Source organism: Felis catus, chromosome C2 (assembly GCF_018350175.1).
Source record: "Felis catus isolate Fca126 chromosome C2, F.catus_Fca126_mat1.0, whole genome shotgun sequence".
NCBI lineage: Eukaryota > Metazoa > Chordata > Mammalia > Carnivora > Felidae > Felis > Felis catus.
The window spans coordinates 82,354,127-82,376,039 of NC_058376.1; the positions used below are offsets into that span (position 1 = coordinate 82,354,127).

The window sequence follows — 21,913 nt, forward strand, 5'->3', positions numbered from 1 at the left end:
GGCTTTCCCTCTTTCATAAGGATGATGTGAGAAGAAATGAGCAGACACATTCCTTTGCTTTTTGGAACAACAGCATTAATTCTCATAATTTATATTCTAGAAGTCAATCAGGCAATGAAAACTGCATTATTTGAAAATGATTCAAATTTTTAACAAACCCTACAATGAATACATATTCATATATATGTATACATATATATGTGTATGTATATGTATATGTATATGTATATGTATATGTATATGTATGCACACACATACACACACCAAAGTACATAAACATTCCTATACACAGATCAATAGATCTTTCTCTGTGGGCTATCAAAACTAGGCAGCTGTATTCCTGTATTAGTACACAGACACCATGAGTAGCTATGTAGATATAGGTATTTCTCTGTATGTGTATATTTGTACTTTTCCTTTTTTTTTCCTCACAGGTATGACAAAAAAATAATCTTCTAGGAAAGACTTGACTCCCCAGAACCAACATTCTAATCAAGCCTCAGGAATAAGGTGATGTACTAGACACCAATACTTATTATTCACATCATCTCAGGGAAACATGAATTAGACAAAGAAGGCTCCTATTGCTTCATTCTGTGTTTAGCTTTTAGAGTCTGTCCACTATTTGGCATGAACTCCTGATACAAAAACATATGGCAACAGCTGCTATAACAATGGCCTTGAATGATCTGCAGCTCATGGAGGTGGAAATGAAGCAGAAAGGAGAGTGAGAACAATTAATGTAAGGCTTTACTTTTAAGAGCTTTTAAAATTATATTATTTTTCAAATTACTTTAGCTTGATTTATATTATTAAAATTCCCCATGTTTATTTATACCTCTACCTATTAAACAAACATGACTATAATAAGATAAAATATTCCAAAATACATGAAACTGCTTCCATAGTTAACTGACCAGCTTCTGAGTTTAGAACAGTTAGTAGAGAATTCTGATAGGAGAAAAGACAACAGGACAGTTTCAAGAAGTCGTTAACTGTTGAATGCTATGGAGGACCAATAAGATGAAGAATAAAATGAAGAATAAAGAATAAAGATGAAGAATAAAGAATAAAGATGAAGAATAAAATTTTGTATTTTTTTATACATTTCAATATCTTCCTAAAATTTATATATTACTTAGTCCTCTCTGTTTCAAAGTGAGCCAGTTAACAACATATTGGTCTGAGAGTATCAAAGAACGAAATGTGCATGAAACCTAAGCAGACTGTAGGCTCAAAGCTCCTTGTGCCAGACAGCCTGGGTGCCTACTGTGATTCTGTTTATTGGTTGTATGACATAAGGCAAGTTATTCAACCCTCTGTGTGTCTGTGTACACATGCAAACATTTGTAAAATGGAGATAAATAATAACTACTCCTCAAGTATATTATGAAGATTAAATAAGATACTTGCCAGGCACATAGCACATAATAATATTTGTCATGATTATGAACATCTGTGTGATTGTACTAAGTTCTATTCTCAGTTCAAACCTTCCAGAGTTAGATTTAAACATATGCCCAAGGGGCACCTGGCTGGCTCAAGTGGTAGAGTATGGGACACTTGACCTCAGGGTCATGAGTTCAAGCTCCATGATGGGCATGGAGACTACTTAAAAACAAACCAAAAAAACTACATATGCCCAAGACAAGCACTATATACAATACAAACACATATTTAAAAAAAAAAAATCCATCAAGAAATATTTCTCAAATTGAAGGGCACTAAACCAGATGCTGGGAAAACAGTGGTGGCTCCAATTCATTTTAATCCAACTAGTTACTATACAAATATAGTTAAAGGTTCAAATATTTTCCCAGATAAATAAAAGCCACAGCCTATCAAAAAGTTACTATGAGATCCAAAAGTTACTTTCTATAGTTAAGAAAGAATAAAATATTGATTGATCTTTGGAGAAAAGCAAAAATATTGAATGGTATTATATATCCTGACTCCAAGGAAAAGGTGAGGCTCTTCATCAAAGGTAAAAATTAAAATTGAGACAGCAAGCATGAGTGCCACCTGCTGGTAAAATAGAAATTCTCAGTATTTTGACTGAAATAGAAACCAGTTGTACTAGAAATTTCAACTCACTAGATTAGAGGTCATCTGTTTCCAACAATCATTTCTTCACACTGATACAGAATATCAGCTCTTCCTGCCTGACAAAGAATGTCTTTAGTCAGCTGGTCTTCCTCCATTTCAATAAATTCAACAGTAGGAGGCACATAAATCCAAGAGCATTTTTACATTATCCCTGGGTAATTTTAGACTGAAATACACATCCTAATTTCCACCCACTTATACTAGCCCTCCTTTTGCTGCAATACAGTAAACCCCTATTTCACAGCCCATCATCAACTGAAGGCAGACATGTTTCCACTTGCTTACTCCTCAGATTAAACAACCCCACTATATTTTTTTCACTCATTTTTTAAATCTCCCACCATCCTGGTTGTGGATGTAGCTTAATCTGTCAGTAGTCCATAAATACCTCAGAGCTTTTATTTCCAACCAATAGCCCAATGGAACTATTCCTTACCTTTATCTTGGGCCTTAACACACTATTAACTCATACTAAGTTTGTGGTCAACTGAAATCTTATCCAGCTAGATCTTCCCAAACCAGTATTCATGTACTTAAATTATTTGGATCTAATGCAGTCTTGATGTTCATCCTTGTTGAATTTTATCTCATGACAATTTGGTTCCATTTTGTCAAGATCATTTTGAACTCAGACTCCTGGTGCCACCCACCTATATTTGACAAGTCACTCACTAAATCGTCACCCCAAATCAATTATAAAAAATTGCACAAGGGGGCGCCTGGGTGGCTGGGTCGGTTAAGCGTCCGACTTCGACTCAGGTCATGATCTCACGGTCCGTGAGTTCGAGCCCCACGTCAGGCTCTGTGCTGACAGCTCAGAGCCTGGAGCCTGCTTCAGATTCTGTGTCTCCCTCTCTCTCTGCCCCTCCCCTGTTCATGCTCTGTCTGTCTCTGTCTCAAAAATAAATAAACGTTAACAAAAATTAATAAAAAAATTGCACAGTAAAGAGCCCTAACATGTAATTAATACCAAGCCACCAAAGAATACTCTTTGGGTAGGGATGTTTATCTAGCTACAAATCTACCTACTATTTACTTATCTATTTACTACTCATCAATCTATTTCAGCCATTAGGATAATGGAAAATTTAGACAAATGCTTTAATGAAATCAAGACATTATGTAATAGGCATTCCATGGATATGCTGTCCTCAAATTCCTTTTCAAAACGGCAATTTATGAGTTTAACGTGGTCAATTTCAAGCAAGTTCACAGAAAACATTCATACACCACACTGGAACTATCAGTGGATAATTTCTTAAGTCCACTCTTCCTTTAAAAAAAACTCTAAGAGCCAACTTATTTAATTATTTCATGACTGACTAATTAAGATCAAACACTTAAAATGGCAGATTCATAGCCAACCATACATGGATTTCACTCATCCTAATGGGCTGAAGATCATCTTTTTCAGAAGAAAATTGTCCTCCTGAGTGAAATAAATTGTGTCTCCTCTGCTGAAGCATCCATGCTTAATTGAATATGCTTTATTTAAAAAAAAAAAACAATCCAAGGGTACTTAAAAATTATGAACAATGACACAGACTGTTCAAGCAGTATCCTGGGTTATAATTCTACTGAGTTTTGAGTTTTAAACAATCATTATGCAACTAACTATATATCACATATGCTGGGCTTCAGCTTTTTAATATATTTTTAACTAGATTTTTCCACTTTAAAGACCATTCTCTTTGCTCATGAAAATGGGAGCAAAATAAGAAGTGTTCTTCTTCAGTACAGTATAGCAATCCAGATGTGGACCCTGAAGCCCAACTTCCTGAATTCTAATCCCAGTTCTATCATTTATGAACTGTGTAACCTGGAACAGGTTACTTAACCTCTCTGTGCCTCAGTCTCATCTATACATATGAATAAGAACAGGACTCATCTTACACAGTTATGAAAGAATTAAATGAGTTAATATATGTAAAGCATTATTAACAGTGCCTGCCACACAGTAAGCATTAAATGGCTTAGATGTCTGCTGTCATTCTCATCCTTGATCATCTATTAACATCACCCCTTTCTCACCGATCTTTTCCTTGCACTTGTTCTGAAAATAACCATACAGAACACTAGTTAGGTAAGAGCTGGGCTTTGAAGTCACAAAGGCCTGGATTGGAGTACAGACCCCAACACTTACCAGCAATGTTACCTTGGAAAATCACCTAATTTCTCCCAACCTAACTTTCCTCATCTGTGCATTGGGATTAAAAACAGTATCAATCTCCATGGGGTTGTTGTGAGAATTAAATAAAAATTAAATACAAAAAACTTCACACAGTGCTTGGCATGTAGAATATACTCAGTGAATCTTGGTCACAATCCTTATTTTGTAACCCTTAGCATGTTAGTAGGCACAATCCAGGTACTATTTTCCTTTCTGACAGTCTTACAGGTTCATGCTGCTTTTTACATAGATCTTTATCTGCCTCTCTCCATCTTTTGTAGCTGTTCTGTGCTTTGTAGACAGATACTTGTCTCAACATTCGTCCCCATTTCAATTCTCTTTGAATTTTTGTGGTTATTATGTCAAAATTTAAGAATTTCCTGTTCTTTGTGAATCCATTTGTATTTTGAGGCCTATAACCATGAGATTGTGCCCATAGTTTTCTTCTGAAACATGTACTTTCTCACAGGATTCAAGCTGAGCTTATTTTGCAACATTATTACAATCTTTAAAATAAAGTGGTATTTTTTTCCCTTGGGAGTCTATCTACTCTATTCCCCCAATTACTGGTAAAAAGTAAATCCAGAATAATGGTTCACCATTGTTTCCTTCAGCTTCTATGAGACTAAATCATTAATAAATCAAAAAATTTTAGGAGATATTCTTTTAGCAGAATGAAACTTCCAACATATATCTAGAAGTTGAACAACACATTACTACTACAGTTTGTTTCTCTGTAAATTTTATAAACTGCATTAGAAGCAATCATCTATAGGGGCGCCTGGGTGGCTGAGTGGTTTCAGCATCCACCTCTTGATTTCAGCTCAGGTCATGATCTCATGGTTTGTGAGATCAACCCCCGTGTTGGGCTCTGTGGAGAAAGCACAGAGCCTGCTTGGGATTCTCTCTCTCTGCCCCTCCCTCACTCAGGCTCTTGAAATTTAAAAAAAAAAAAAAAAAAGAAAAAGAAAAGAAAAAGAAAAGAAACAATCATCTATAGTCCCTGTCATGCCAAGATTCTTTCATATTTCTCCACCAGAACATCACCTTTTTTCCTTTCTTTTATAGCTCTCTGCCATATCCTTCCCCAGCACTGTGGTTTCTGTATCACACATAAACACACCCCTCATTAGCCCCTCCCAGTGTTCCCTATGGTTTTTTTCTTTTTTTTTCAACAAGGTGTACCTTTCAATAGCCAGAGTTCTTTCATAAGTACCATCTCATCACTTCAAGGTAATAGACATCCCCTCGTTAAAATACTGTATTCTATTTACACTGCAATGGTATACAAAATTTATATACAAGATATTGCTGCCAAACAGTACTGTCCCCATGTGCTTTCTTTCTGCCGTACGCCTTCCTCTTAAGTTATCTTTTTCCGTAATTTTATAGGGGCTCATTTCTCTATTTTATTGATAAATGTAATGAGCTTGCAGTCAAATAGTAATAAAAGTTACCCTGCCAGAAGCCCACTACTATGACATTAAAGAGTACAGCTCAAGAAACCAAATCCTTCCCTCATACCTTCCATCTCTAGCCTTGTCTTCCAAAGTTACTAGCATCAAATGGAGACACAGAAATAGATAAGCTATGCCTGCTCTTTAGAACTTCAAAACCCTTAGATGTCTTTTAAATGTTTCCATTAAGGTAAACAAGAAAAATAACCTTGACTGGAGTGCAAACTTTAAGACAGCGAGGACCATGTCTATTTTACAAACTGTATGTCCAGTGCCTAGTACATGTAAGACCAGAAGGTGCACACTTTGGCCCATGGACCAAGTCCTGCCCACAGCCTGTTTCTGGATGGCTCATAGCTAAGAATCGTTTTTACATTTTTTAAGCGTTGTTTAAAAGAAAGAAGAAAGAAAGAAAACAAAGAGGAACATATGACACAGACCATATGCTCCCCACAAAGCCTAAATTTGCCCATCATGGCCCTTCTTAGAAAATGTTCGCTGACTCCTGTATTAGACCCTCCAATATTTGTTACAAGTGAAGGCAGGGAAGGGAGAGGTGAGGGAGCTCTAAAAAATGGAGAAGGACAAACAGAAATTTGCAATAAATATAACTGGTGATCACTACAAACAGTAAAACTCGCATAACAAAAACTGTACATGTCTTTAAACTGTTCCTTGACTTCCATTTTCAATGAGTTCCAGAAAAAACTAAAGATCTTTCACCTGCATGTTTTAGAGATCTTTTTGTTTTGTTTTGTTTTGTTTTTTAGGTGACCAAGCTGTTGTTGAATCACAGGTGCTCCTAGGAAAACTAAATTTAAACCTTGGTGGTACACCTCTTCTCCAACTAGCCTAGTTAACATAAATGTTAGTCATCAGCCAGGTGTCAGCCACTGGGAGGTGTCAGTTCATAGGTATATACCTATAGGTATATATGAGGTATATACCCTCATGTACACATCCTTGCCATCCACACGGCACTAGAGCTAAGCATCAACACTCCACATTGTACCATCTATCCCCATGTTACCTATTACTTCAAAATTTCATCATTTAGAATGCTCCAAAAGCCCTGCAATAAAGTTTTGAATGCTGAAAATGTTTAACCAAAACATGAAAGCCCTATTCTCAAGTAATATAAAAGAGCAGTATTAGACCTATTCATAGCAATGTCTATTAGAAGCACATGCAAAGGTGTACCTGAAAATGCTGCTCCATCACTTGGATTTTTCCCTGGTCTGGACACTTTTTCAGAGCTCGATCTGCATAGTGGAATAGGATTTCTACCATCTGTAAGGAAAACAGCCTTGTATAGAAAATCAAAATATATCTCTAAAATTTTTCAATACTTAATATATGTAGGTCCTCCTAAATAATACAGAATTGAGTTTTATTAAAGATATAACTTTTAAAAAAATTTTTAATGTTTTTATTTATTTTTGAGATAGATAGAGACAGAGCACGAGCAGGGGAGGGGCAGAGAGAGAGGGAGACACAGAATCTGAAGCAGGCTCCAGGCTCTGAGCTGTCAGCACAGAGCCTGACGCAGGGCTCAAACTCAGACTGTGAGATCATGACCTGAGCTGAAGTCGGACACCCAACCGACTGAACCACCCAGGCACCCCAAAGATATAACAAAATTTAAAAAAAAAAAATATATATATATATATATATATATAATATATATGTATAAACATATAATTACATGTTTTATATATATATATATATATATATATATATATATAATTTAAAAAATTCAGTGGCAGTTTTTAAGAATCTCTTATGCTTTGGCTCTCTCCCACTCTAACCTCTTTTTTTATTTTTCCTTCCCCTCCCCCATGGGTTTCTGTTAAGTTTCTCAGGATCCACATAAGAGTGAAAACATATGGTATCTGTCTTTCTCTGTATGGCTTATTTCACTTAGCATCACACTCTCCAGTTCCATCCACATTGCTACAAAGGGCCATATTTCATTCTTTCTCATTGCCACGTAGTACTCCATTGTGTATATGAACCACAATTTCTTTATCCATTCATCAGTTGATGGACATTTAGGCTCTTTCCATAATTTGGCTATTGTTGAGAGTGCTGCTATAAACATTGGGGTACAAGTGCCCCTATGCATCAGTACTCCTGTATCCCTTGGGTAAATTCCTAGCAGTGCTATTGCTGGGTCATAGGGTAGGTCTATTTTTAATTTTCTGAGGAACCTCCACACTGTTTTCCAGAGTGGCTGCACCAATTTGCATTCATTTGACAATAAATTTCATATACTGAAAAAAAAAATTCAGTGGCTTTATTTCCCAATATTTTTAACCTCAGACTAATTTCTTGCAGCCTCAGGGCTAGTACTGATTTGCTAATCTCCAGGTTCTAGACTCAGTAGTACCTCTGTTGCTCAGGCAATGAAAAATCGAAGTTAAGGTCTTCAGAAAGCTCTGCTGTAGGTCTTTGCCTCGAGAACACAGACAGAACATAAATTCCTATTTTAACTAATACTGAGACAATTAATCATTCATGAGTCTGAAGAGTGACCAATTTCTATTCATGTTTTCTATATGCTTACACTTATTTTGGAATGTAATTTTTACCAATGCACTTGCACAATAAAAACAGAGACGAATGACTATAATAAATGAATTTAAATTCAACCAGGTCTAGATTAGGAAAACAAAGTCAACATTAAATATTGGCATTTATCATATTAATGCTAATTAATAATAATAAAATCAGCCATCTCTGTTACCTCAGGCAACACAAACACTTGCATGTGTAGTATTTCTCATAATTACTTATCTGTTCATAAAAACTAACAATTGTCAACTTTCTATGGGCTATATATAATCATACTCATAAATAATCCAGATCCCTGAGTTTTTCCGTCCTCCTTTCTGCTGTCCTTTGGCTCTTTTTTTTGTTTTGTTTTGTTTTACAATTTTATCATCGTCATAAGGGAGTGAGCAAGGGAAAAAAAGAAAGGTGATAAGAAGAAAGTTTAAAAGAATTCAAGATGACACCAGGGAATTATACACTTGTTTTTTTACACACTCTCTCCTTGACTGTAGCCATTTACCTAATCATGCCCCAAAATTATTAGCTGATACCAAAGGCAAATCTGTACTGTACCCTAGTAAAGCCCCTACTAAAATACTCACCCGATCTGCAACAACAGCCTTTCGCTTACTGGCATCCCCTGATAATCCTGCAGAGAAGCAAAATTCAGCATAAAAACAAAATCCATAATGTGCTAACAAAAGACATAATTATAACAATCCTTAGATGTCAAAATATTGGCTAATATGCCATAGTAAGAGCATCTCACATCTATTGGATCAGATAACCTATCAACGTACTTTCTTTTTATTCCAACTATAAATTCTCCTTATGAAATTAAAGAATTTTAAAAGCAATATTTAAAATTCTATGTCCTGTATTTGTCATTAACCTTTTTCACTAGAAGTCTGTAAGGTTTGATGACATCTTGTTTAGAAAATATTTGAACGCTATGGTAAAAAATGTCCTATGAGTGATTAGTATTCATTTTCCCTACTCCAGAAAAACAATGTCTACTACACTGGTATTCTGTCAACTTACCCACTACTGCTTTTGCTTTTCCTTCATGGAAAGACCATGCAAGAGCCAAGGCTTCTGTAAGACAATCTTGTTTCAGAAGATGATCCACTCTCTAAAATGAGTAAATGAGAGAAGCTAAACCCCTTTGTCTGACCAACTACTAGGTAGAATTCCTATTCTACCTAATACCTTTTCAGACGTTATTGCTTAACAGCTAAAATTATTCCAATAATCATGTGACTATCTTATTTCTATGAAAACAATCTCTTAAAGCACTACATAGTACAGTGATTGTATGGGCTAATACAGGTAGCCACAAGGCCTAAATATGAAAAGAGGAAACAGCTGGAATGTCACTGTAACAGAAAAGGTTAGTTGTTTACCACAACATCCATTCACACCCTCCTCCCTTGTTTTTAAAAATTTTTTAATGTTTTTATTTATCTTGGAAGGAGAAAGAGAGATACAGCGTGAGTGGGGAGGGGCGGGGGTGGGGGGAGAGACAGAATCAGAAGTGAGCTCCAGGTTCTGAGCTGTCAGCACAGAGCCTGGCGCGGGGCTCAAACTCAGGAGTCGTGAGATCATGACCTGAGTCGAAGTCAGACAGACACTCAACGGACTGAGTCACCCAGGTGCCTCCATTCCCTCCCCCTTAGTAACAAATCCCAAGTTTACCTGAGACAGCAATATACCAGCAAAAGGACACTTCTAAGACTCCCTTGTAGCCACTTGGGGTCATGTGACTAAGTTCTAGCCAATGATAAATAAGTGGAAAAGTTTGGCCTTCCCTGGGGATAACCTTAAAAGGCAGGCGCCAGCCCTTCTCTTCCCCTTCCTCCTTCCTGGAATGTGGACTTAACAGCTGGAGCTCCGTCAGCCACACTGGAACATTAAATGACTTTGAGACTAGAATCCACACACAAGAATGGTGGAATAGGACAGTCTACTAAAGACCACTGAGCTGCCGCACTAGCCACAGACTACCTACCTCCAGACTGTTTTTACATTAGAGAGAAATCTTATTGAAGCCACTGTTATTTTAAATTTCCTGACTTTTGTAGCTAAATCTAATCCTAATTTATAGTCAGTATTAGCAAATCAAGTACCTAATAGTTATAAAGATTCTGATGTATACTTCTGAAATTAAAAAGCACAAATCCAAATAATCTTTTCCTGCAAAGTCAAAACAGAATGTTAAGATGCTAATCAATTCAACAGCTCTAACGTATAAAATTACTTTGAACTCACCTCTCTCCAGCTTCTCAGCATCATCACATAAACAGACTAGAAAATAAAGAAACAATAATTAAAATGATCATCTTTAACAGCTTAGTTTGGGAGACACATTTGTCCCAGTCCTGCATCTCATTTTACATCTCTTTAGGTAAAAATATTTCATAGTACAATTATAAGTATTTACTAAAGGGTTTTCAAGGGCCCACATTAAAGAGTAAATCAAACAAATATTTAAAGTTAAGTCTACAGTCCAAGGAATTAATTCCACAGGCAAGAAACAAAGAATGCCCCAAATCCCTGTAATATTTTGAATTTTAATAATGAATATTTCTCTAAGTTAAAAAAAAAAAGCAAGGAACAAATTGATACACAAACAAGTTCCTATTCCAGTGATTCTATTTTAAGTCAAATACCTCAATGCATTTTAATATATCCTAAGCTGATCTAAGCTAAAGGACATGACAAATATACATGATAAGCTATCTTCCTCGTCTTGAAAACCATAAATGTAAAGATTATGAAAGTATATCCTTGAATCAAGAAAATAAGCATCCTAGAACCTAAATGAAAGTAAAAATGTCTGAAAGGCAAAATAAATTAGCTAAAAATCGTAACTATATACCCCTGAAAGGGGCACCTGGCTGGCTCAGTCATTAGAGCATGCAACTGTTGATCTCAGTGTTGTGAGTATAAGCCCCACACTGGGCACTACTTAAAAAATAAATCCCTTAAAAAAAATAAAATACACACACACACACACACACACACACACACACACACACACACACACACACACACCCTAAAAGTGTTAGATTCCTGATGATGAATATGCACTTTGTAACGCACTGCTCTCTGTACCAGCAACCCCCTTCAGCCGCAACTACCCTGGCACAAACAAATGTCAAGTCAGAGTGGAAGAGCTTACTTTTGTCCCCAAGTAAAAGATCTGACCACCGTAACTGCTGATGGACTGATAACAAGCCTTCTCTCCAACCAAAGCCTATAAAAAAAAAAGTAAAAATAACATGTATTAGAGAATTGACATTTTAAAGAATGTCAATTACACAGACATTTTAGATCAACAGTTTTATCCCACAAATTAGTGAGGGAAAAATGTCAGTCAAGCGCCAGTCAGTGAAGTGGCAGAAAAGACAAAGTGCAAAAAGTTAATTCTCTGCCTACCCACGGCCTTTTTATTTTTCAGAATAATACAAAAATGGGAAGAATAAGCCAACTTTCTAAATCTAAAGGGAAAATGCTGCAACCTGCCCATTACTGGAAGACAGGTATTCACTGCTTCTGACAAAGAATAGGGCTGTTTGAAAATGGCACCTCCATGTTCTTTGAAACAAACACCAATATAAAACACAAGAAGAAACTGGAAGACAAAGCAGAATAATATATGGAAGTCAGCATAGCCCAGCAAAAGAGAAATGAAACTTACCATGTGATAAATTTGGATTGCCAATTTTGGCTCGGTCACTTAAGGTATGACCCTAAACATGTTTCAAACTTCTGACATTCATTTTTCATCTTTGAAAAACCATGCAGTTTCTATGAAACTTAAATATATTAACATTTATAAATGTCCCAAAATATGCAAATGGCCAATAACTGATAACTAGGATAACCTTTAAACTTAAGCTATGAAATTTAAAAATATATCCAAAAGTAGAGAGAATACTCTTCATCCATTAATCAGCTTCATTAATTACCAATATCATCACCAATCTTGTCTCACCTATATTCCCACTGACTCCCCTATACATAGTATAATTTTGAGATGAATCTCAGACTTTGAGTATTTCATTTATAAAAATTCAGCATATGCATAAATTAGCCCTTTTTAACATACCCACAACTTCATTAGCATATTTTTAAAAATTTAACAATCATTCCTTAGTATGAAATATCCAGTGTTTAGATTTCAAATGGTCTCATAAATGTCAAATGTTGTTGAGATTTTTGTTGTTTTGTTTTTGCTTTTTCTACATTTCATTTGACTAAATCTAAGATCAATGAAAGGCCACATGTTGGAGCTGGCTGATAGGTCCCTTAATTTTCTTTTAATTTATAGGTTTTGATTCCATCTCTCTCAAACCTTTATTTTCCTTGAAGTTAACTGTTGAAGAAACTGGAACATAGTTTCCCACTATCTGGATTTTGCTAACTGCATCCACATGGAATCTTTTAACATGTTCCTCTGTCTTCCATATTTTCTCTAGAAGATGTTTGATCAGAATCAGCATCTTTGATTTTGGGGGGTTTTTTGGCAATACTACTTTAAGTATGATGTTAGCTTTAAGATTTTGTAGATGCCCTTGATCATCAGGTTGAAAAAGTTCCCTTCTATTCCCAGTTTGCCGTGAATTTTCTCAGCAATGACTATTGAACTTTGTCAAATACTTACTTCTGAGATGATATTATGGTTTTTCTTTTACAATCAACTAGTACGGTAAATTATATTGATTTTGAATGTTAAGCACCCTTGCATGCCTTGGATAAACAGCATTTGCTCATGTTAGTACTCTTATTATACATTGCTTGTTTCTATTTGCTAATATTTTGAGTATTTTTGCTTCTATGCTTATGAGGATATTAATCTGTAGTGTTCTCTATTGTAGTACCTTTGTCTGATTTTATCATCAGAGTCAATCTAATCTCATAAAAAGAGTTACATGCTCCCTTTTCCTCCATTTTTTAAAGATTTTTGTGTACAGTTTTTTTTTTTTCCTTAAATATGACACACTTCACCAGTGAAGCTGTCTGGGCCTGGGGCTTCTCTATAGAGAATCAATCATTTCTTTAACTGATGTACAGTGACTTAGACTTTCTATTGCTTTTGAGTCAGCTTTGGTAATCTGTGCATTCCAAAGAATTTTTCCATTTCACCTAAAGTTGTTGAATTCATTGGCATAAAATTATGCACATTATCTTTTTAATATCTATACTCTCTACAGTGATGACACCTCTTCCATTCCTGATACTGGTAACTGTGTCTTCCCTTTTCCTTAATTAGTCTCGCTAGAGGCTTATCAATTTTATTTCTCTTTTAAAGAAACAGCTTTTGATTCCTTTGATTTTCTCTAAGGTCTGTCAATTTTCTATTTAACTGATTTGTGTTCACCTTTTTATTTCTTTCTTCAATCTAAGTTGTATTTCTCTATTTCCTTAATTAAGGTAGAAGCTTAGGGCATTAATTTGAGATTTTTCTTCTTTCCTAATACACGTATTTAATGCTGTAAGTTACTCTTAAAAACGGATTTAACTGTAGGCCCCAGATTTTGATATGTTGTAATTTCATTTTCATTCAGTTTAAAATATATTCCAATTTCCTCTGAGATTTCTTCTTTGACTCATGGGTTATTTATAAAAGTGTGGTTTAAATTCCAAATATTTGGGGGCGCCTGGGTGGCGCAGTCGGTTAAGCGTCCGACTTCAGCCAGGTCACGATCTCGCGGTCCGTGAGTTCGAGCCCCACGTTGGGCTCTGGGCTGATGGCTCAGAGCCTGGAGCCTGTTTCCGATTCTGTGTCTCCCTCTCTCTCTGCCCCTCCCCCGTTCATGCTCTGTCTCTCTCTGTCCCAAAAATAAATAAACGTTGAAAAAAAAAATTTTTTAATTCCAAATATTTGGGTTCTTCCCAGACTTACTCTGATGATTCCTTCAACAATTTATGAAAGTTTGTTTTATGGCTTATCATATAACCTATGTTGGTGCATACTCCACGTGCTCTTGAAAAAAGTTTGTAACTTGCTTTTGTTTGGTGGAATATTCTGTAAATGTCACTTAGGTCAATTGGTCAATCAATAGTGTCTAAGTCTTCCACACCTTTAGTGATTTTCTGTCTACTAATTCTATTAATGACCGAAAGGAGTTTTGTGTAATTGTGGTTTGTCAGTTTCTCCTTTCCATTCTGTCAGTGTTTGCTTCACATGTATTGGAGGTCTGACATTGGGTGCTTAAATCTTTAAGATGGTTTATCTTCTTGTAACCTCTTTTTACCAATTTGAAATTTCTCTTTATCTCCGACAATATTTCCTACTCTGAAATCTAGTGATTATGATTAGAGTTTGCAGGGTATGTCTTTTTCTATCATCTTTTAATTTATCTAGGTCTTCGTACTTCACGCGTTTTGTCCACAGCACAGATTTGGTTCTTAAATTTCTTTATCCAGTCTGACAATCTACCTTTTAACTGAAATCTTTAGACTATTTCCACTTGCTGTAATTGATATGGTTGGCTTTAGATTGATGATCATATTAACTGTTTTTTCTACTTGTATTGTCTGTTCCTATTTTTTAGGCTTCACTGAATTTAATATTTTTTAACATTCCATTTTGTCACTACTATTAACTTATTTAGTTACACATCTTTTTTTCAGTGATTCCTCTAGTGTTTACAACATGTAACTTTAACTCATCTCTATCTACATTTAAGTAATATCATACTATTTGATGTATAATGTAAATCCTTATAATGATATACTTCTATGCCCCACTCCCTGCTATGCAGTATTTTCATCATACACACTACTTCCACATTATCATAAACATTACATTATTTTTGTTTTAAACAGTCAATAGCTCTTGTTAAATAACAGTGCTGAGGTATAATTTATATACCACATAATTTACTCATTAAATGTAAAATTCAATAATTTTAATACATTTACAGTTGCCCAACCATCACTAAAATCCAGTTTAGAACATTTCCATCAATCCACAAAGACCCCTTGTATTCATTTCCAGTCAACCCTTATTCCCACTCCCACTCTCAAGTAACCACTACTCTACATCTATCTCCGTAAACTTGGCTTTTCTGGACATCTCCCAGAATCAATCTTTCCATATGGCTTCTTTCACTTAACATAGTTTTTGAAAAGGTTCATCCATCCATGTTGTAGCACATGTCAGTAGTTCATCCTTTTTATTGTGGGACAGTATTCTATTACATGGCTATGTCACTTTTTTTTTTTAAATTTTTTAACGTTTATTTATTTTTGAGACAGAGAGAGACAGAGCATGAACGGGGGAGGGTCAGAGAGAGGGAGACACAGAATCTGAAACAGGCTCCAGGCTCTGAGCTGTCAGTACAGAGCCCAACGCGGGGCTCGAACTCATGGAACGTGAGATCATGACCTGAGCCGAAGTCGGACGCTTAACTGACTGAGCCACCCAGGCGCCCCAACTATGTCACTTTTTATTCATCCACTTACCAAGTGGTGGACATTGGACTGTTTCCATTTTTTGGCTATTATGAATAATGCTGCCATGAACATTTGCGAACAAGTGTTTGTGTGGACATATTTTCACTTCTCTTGGGTATATACCTAGGAGAATTGCTCAAATGAATCCTCATGAATATGTTTAACATTTTGAGGAACTGCCACAATGTTTTCCACAGCAGCTGTACCATTTCCCACCAGCAGCATATAACAGTCCCATTTTTTCCTTATCTTCACCAATATTTATGACTGTCTACGTTTTTAGTTACAGCTGGCCTAGTGGGTATGAAGTGAGTATCTCATTGCGTTTTGATATGCATTTCCTTAATGATTAACAACGCTGAGCATCTTGGCTATGCTTATTGACCATCTATATATCTTTGGAGATGGCTCAAAGTGTTTCTGATGAGGAATCTGCTTTCATACTTACTGTTGCTCTTCTGCATTTAATGTGCCTTTCTTCTCTAGCTGCTTTAATATTTTTCTCTTTACTTATTTTGAACAATCTATATATGGTTTTATTTTACTTGTGCTCGGGTTTGCTGAGCTTTTTTTAATTTTATTTTTTTAATTTACATCTAAGTTAGTTAGCATATAGTGCAACAATGATTTCAGGAGTAGATTCCTTAATGCCCCTTACCCATTTAGCCCAACCCCCACTCCCACAACCCCTCCAGCAACCCTCTGTTTGTTCTCCATATTTGAGAGTCTCTTATGTTTCGGTCCCCCTCCCAGGTTTTATATTTTTGCTTCCCTTCCTTATGTCCATCTGTTTCGTATCTTAAAATCCTCATATGAGTGAAGTCATATATTTGTCTTTCTCTGACTAATTTCGCTTAGCATAATATCCCCTAGTTCCATCATGTAGTTGCAAATGGCAAGATTTCATTCTTTTTGATTGCTGAGTAATACTCCATTGTATATATATACACCACATCTTCTTCATCCATTCATCCATCGATGGACATTCCATACTTTGGCTATTGTTGACAGTGTTGCTATAAACATGGGGGGGTGCATGTGTCCCTTCGAAACAGCACACCTGTATCCCGTGGATAAATGCCTAGTAGTGCAATTGCTGGGTCGTAGGGTTGTTCTAGTTTCAATTCTTTGAGGAACCTCCACAGTGTTTTCCAGAATGGCTGCACCAGTTTGCATTCCCACCAACAATGCAAAAGAGATCCTCTTTCTCCACATCCTCACCAACATCTGTCATTGCCTGAGTTGTTAATATTAGCCATTCTGACAGGTGTAAGGTGGTATCTCATTGTGGTTTTGATTTGCATTTCCCTGATGATGAGTGATGTTGAGCATTTTTTCATGTGTCGGTTGGCCATCTGTAGGTCTATTGATGTCTTTTGCCCATTTCTTCACTGGATTATTTGTTTTTTGGGTGTTGAGTTTGATAAGTTCTTTATAGATTTTGGATACTAACCCTTTATCTGATATGCTGTTTGCAAATATCTTCTCCCATTCCGTCGGTTGCCTTTTAGTTTTGCTGATTGTTTCCTTCACTGTGCAGAAGCTTTTTATTTTGATGAGGTCCTAATAGTTCATTTTTGCTTTTGTTTCCCTTGCCTCCGGAGAGGTGTTGAGTAAGAAGTTGCTGCAGCCAAGGTCAAAGAGGTTTTTGCCTGCTTTCTCCTCTAGGATTTTGATGGCTTCCTGTCTTACATTGAGGTCTTTCATCCATTTTGAGTTTATTTTTGTATGTGGTGTAAGAAAGTGGCCCAGGTTCATTCTTTTGCATGTTACTATCCAGTTTTCCCAGCACCACTTGCTGAAGAGACACTGTCTTTATTCTATTGGATATTCTTTCCTGCTTTGTCAAAGATTAGTTGACCATACGTTTGTGGGTCCATTTCTGGGTTCTCTATTCTGTTCCATTGATCTGAGTGTCTGTTCTTGTGCCAGTACCATACTGTCTTGATGATTACAGCTTTGTAATACAGCTTAAAGTCCGGGGTTCACTGAGCTTCTTGAAAATTTGTGTTTATAGTTTTGGAAAGTTTTTGATCATTCCTTCTTCCATTTTTTTTCCTCTTTTTTTTTTTTTTAAACATTTTAATTTATTTTTGAGAGACAGAGAGAGACAGAGTACAAGTGGGGGAGGGACAGAGAGAGAAGGAGACACAGAATCTGAAGCAGGTTCCAGGCTCTGAGCTGTCAGCACAGAGCCCAACATGGGGCTCAAACCCACAAACCACAAGATCATGACCTGAGCTGAAATATGATGCTTAACCGACTGAGCTAATCAGGCGCCCCTCCTCTCCTTTTCTTCAGAGATTCCAACTGCTCATATGTTAGCCTACTCAATGTGTCTCACAGGTCACAACTATTTTTTTTAATTATTTTTTCTGTGTTTCATTTTGGATAAATTCTATTGCTCTATCTTCAAGTTCACTAATGTTCCTATAATGTCTACTCTCTAACATTAATCTCATCCAGGGCATTTTTCATTTCAAGCACTGTAATTTTTATCTCTAGAAGTTAGATTTGTACTTTTCTAAATATCTTTCATGTCACTACTTAACTTTTTGGATATACGGACTATAGTTATAATAACTGTTATGTCCTTGTCTGCTAATTCTAACATCTGTTTCCGGTCTAAGTCAGTTTTGATTGATTTGTCTCCTCACTCTAAATTGTGTTTCTCTTCTTCTTTACATGCCTAGTAATCTCTGACTGAATGGCAGACTCTGTGAATTTTATCTTGTTGGGTTCTGGACATTTCTGTTTTCCTATTGATATTCCTGTGCTTTTGGGGGGGCCCTGGGTATCTCAGTTGGTTGAGCGTCCTACTCTTGATTTTGGCTCAGATCACAATCTTGTGGCTTGTGAGATGGAGCCCAGTGTCAGTCTCTGTGCCAACCGAGCAGAGCCTACTTGGGATTCTCTCTGCCCCCTCCATGCTCACACTCACTCTCCCTCTCAAAATAAATAAATAAAACATTACAAAAAAAATATTCTTGTGCTTTGTTTTGTGAGGTAGTTAAGTTATGTGGAAACAGTTTGATTCTTTCTGGTCTTGCTTTTAAGATCTGTAGTAGGGACCAGAGCAGTGTTTATTCTGGTCCTAATTATTACCCACTACTGAACCAAGATATAACCTGAGTATTCTACCCAATGCCCTATAAATCATGAAGCTTTCCATTCTGGCTGGTATAAACAAGCCAGTGCGAGCACTGGATACAGTTCCTTCCAAACCTATCACATATTTCTTGGAGTTCCGTCATATGTATCTGTTGATCAACTGTCTGCTGAATACCCAAAGGGAACCACAGGTATGGTGCTGTCTGTCCTACACTGTCCTGTAAACTGAACCCACCTTAGTCTTCCACAGTCTCAGTTTATAGAGTCCTTTGGACTCCAAGTGGGTCCCTCACCCCTGAGCTGCAGCCTAGAAACTCTCTCTAGGCTAGAAGCTAGGATAATAACAGGGCTCATGTCATTTGTTTCCCATTTTGTCAGAGATTGCTGGCCTTCACTACCTGGTAGCCAGTATCTTGAAAAGTTTTTTTTTTCTTTCTTTCTTCTATACGGGAGAGTAATCCAGTGCCCACTAATCCATCTTGGCCAAAAGTACAAGTTCAAAGTCAAACACCATTTTTAATAACCATTCTAACACAAGAAAATACGTAAGTGTGGGATAATAATTAGTCTTTAGTGAACTCTACTGCATTACCATTTCTTAGTCTGGGTTTTCTTCGTTTCTAAATTCTGAGGATGGAAGACCCTTTCACATATTTTTTAAACGCTGAAGTCCTAATATCTCAGCGAGATGTGACCAATGGCTGCATATCACACAGTAAATGCTCATTAAGTATGAACATCATTACTTTTTTCTTCCAAGAAATTAACCAGGAAAGCCTCTAAATTTCCTGCTTAGAAATTATTGCTTTTGGAAACAAGAGATCACAATTCAAAGAAATTTAACTGTAAACTGCATGTGTAAAACTGCCTTTAGCAAAAGGCTATCATTGTGGTTGCTTAAAATACAGTAAAATTAACACTAAGATCATACTTCTGTGTCTTCCTTCTCTCTCGACTCCTACATTTCATATACCTGTTTCTAAAGAACCTTCTTTCCTCCTCTCAGAGCCATCTTTACCTTTTAGTTCCCACAGCCACCACACCTGCTAAAGCCTTTACCAATCACCCAAATATTTCCAAAGCCTCACAGGCTATCTGTCTCCAGTCATTCAGCCCTTAAATCTATCAGGCTTATTGCCACCATATTAAACTTCCTAAAATATTCTGCTTTTATAATTTCTTTCTCATAAATTTTCAATTTCATTTTATTATTTTAGTATAAAAGTTAAAATTCTTTGGTATTATATTCGTCACATTTTTTTAATAGAAGACAACAGGAATTACTGTTTTAGTTTACATCCCTGAAGAGTCATAAACACACCCATATCCACTTCAATCTAGTGGCTTTTAAAGAAACATCTAACTAACTCCTCAGTTCCTATTTCTAAAACAAACAACAACAAAATACCAAGTTTATCAAAGCAGTACTAAGATAATGGATTGCCCTTACCAGTGCCTGGCTAACATTTCCTCCGGTGGCTAGGGATTTGAAATGGCTGCTGTTATAGACCAACTGAACTTCTGAGATCTCCACTGTTTCTAATTCCTCTTGAGTCTGCCGATCGATCACATGCAACTTCTCCACGCTGTCCAAGAGCACAACTGTACGTGAGTTTATCCACTGCAAATCAAGCACACCACAAAACAAACGTGAGGCCCATCCCACATCATTCAAGACAAAAAGGAAGCCTGGCCACTCAGGTTAAATTACATTGAGGATTTTATCCATTCAGTAACTTGATAACAATCACAGCAAGAACTACTCTGGTGACAGTAGTGGCCACACTGTGGTGGGTGACAGTGCACAACACGGTATTGAGTCTCACGGTGTTAAAATGACTCCTAGTATTTAAAAAAGGTAACTAAGAGCTTTAACAGATATATTACAGGATATGTTAGTTTCAGTACAATTATAAGGTACACTGGCACAAATGACTTAAGGAAAATGACAAAATATGCATTTCTTGTGTGTCTGATATTAATTTTTAAAAAGGGCAAACAAACCTCCTAAACCTAGGGGGTCAAATGATTGTTAGCGTTTATATATGTTTTAAAACAGAAGCTGTTTAAAACATGCATTTCCTTTAAAACCTCCCTACCAATTATGGGAGAGTCTATTTCTATTTCTCTATGTTCCAAATTTTCTTTAATAAGTACTATTATAATTTTAGAATAACTTAATAATAATATTAAAAATCTTCTGAAGGATGCCATTTTGATAAATTTCTTGGGTTTTATATAAGATTTTTTATTTTCAAAATGATTTTTTTTTTTTAATTTCAATCCTTCCCCAGGAAATAAATGGAGTTTTAAAAGCTGCTCAATTAGAATTCTAAATAAGCCAGAATAGAGTGCTTCTCCTACACTCTCTCTGGCATTCATGTTGTTTTATTTATATGACCTATTCCATGTCATCAGAGATTATCTGCATAATGCCATATAAAAAAACCAAGTTAAAGTGGATACATTTTAACATGCTGAAAATGCATTCTGTCACCGTGTAGTGGCTACTGTAAGGGAAGGGTGTTTCTCTGTTTTGGTTCCCCCCCAAAAATTATCTCTCACACAACAGGGAGTTTGATACTCAAGACTTTACAAAGAGCACTTACAAGGTGCTCTCTTCATTATTTTAAAAAACAAAGTATCATTTAGGAAAGACACATTATTAGCCTTATACAACCTTAGTGCTAGTTTTTATTTTTTTATTTTTTACAGGGAGAAAAATCTAACGGTCATACATTTTACAGAGAGATCATCAGTTTTGAAAAATATTTATCATCCTTTTTTTTTAAGGAGGGTATACATCTGTTCTTTATTTACCATTCCACTTATCAGTCAGAACCAGTGTTGCTATCTTCTTTGTTTGGATTTTTATAAAGATAGGCTCCTTTCACAAATACAAGCAAGATCATCATCTAGGTAATTCAAGTCAAAAATTACTTAGGTATCTTCACAGAATACAGGAGAAAAAGAATACCTGAATCCAGATTACCACTTATCTGTAAAATATCTTATTTGAATTTTTACAGACAGGTTTGGAACTCTTTGCAGC

At 36.1% G+C, this 21,913-nt stretch overlaps 1 protein-coding gene across 16 annotated transcripts in view; it reads right to left on the bottom strand.

The window, feature by feature from the left end:
* Nucleotides 1-21,913, bottom strand: part of VPS8 (VPS8 subunit of CORVET complex) — a 252,516-nt gene that overhangs the window by 181,522 nt on the left and 49,081 nt on the right. For all 16 annotated transcript variants that reach the window (XM_045037181.1, XM_045037182.1, XM_011286041.3 and 13 more), the window contains 6 exons: nt 20,312-20,482; nt 11,468-11,542; nt 10,555-10,590; nt 9,328-9,418; nt 8,889-8,935; nt 6,934-7,023 (listed from right to left, as the gene is read on the bottom strand). In XM_045037181.1, the coding sequence (XP_044893116.1) occupies nt 6,934-7,023; nt 8,889-8,935; nt 9,328-9,418; nt 10,555-10,590; nt 11,468-11,542; nt 20,312-20,482 (510 nt within the window). The remainder of the gene's footprint in view (nt 1-6,933; nt 7,024-8,888; nt 8,936-9,327; nt 9,419-10,554; nt 10,591-11,467; nt 11,543-20,311; nt 20,483-21,913) is intronic.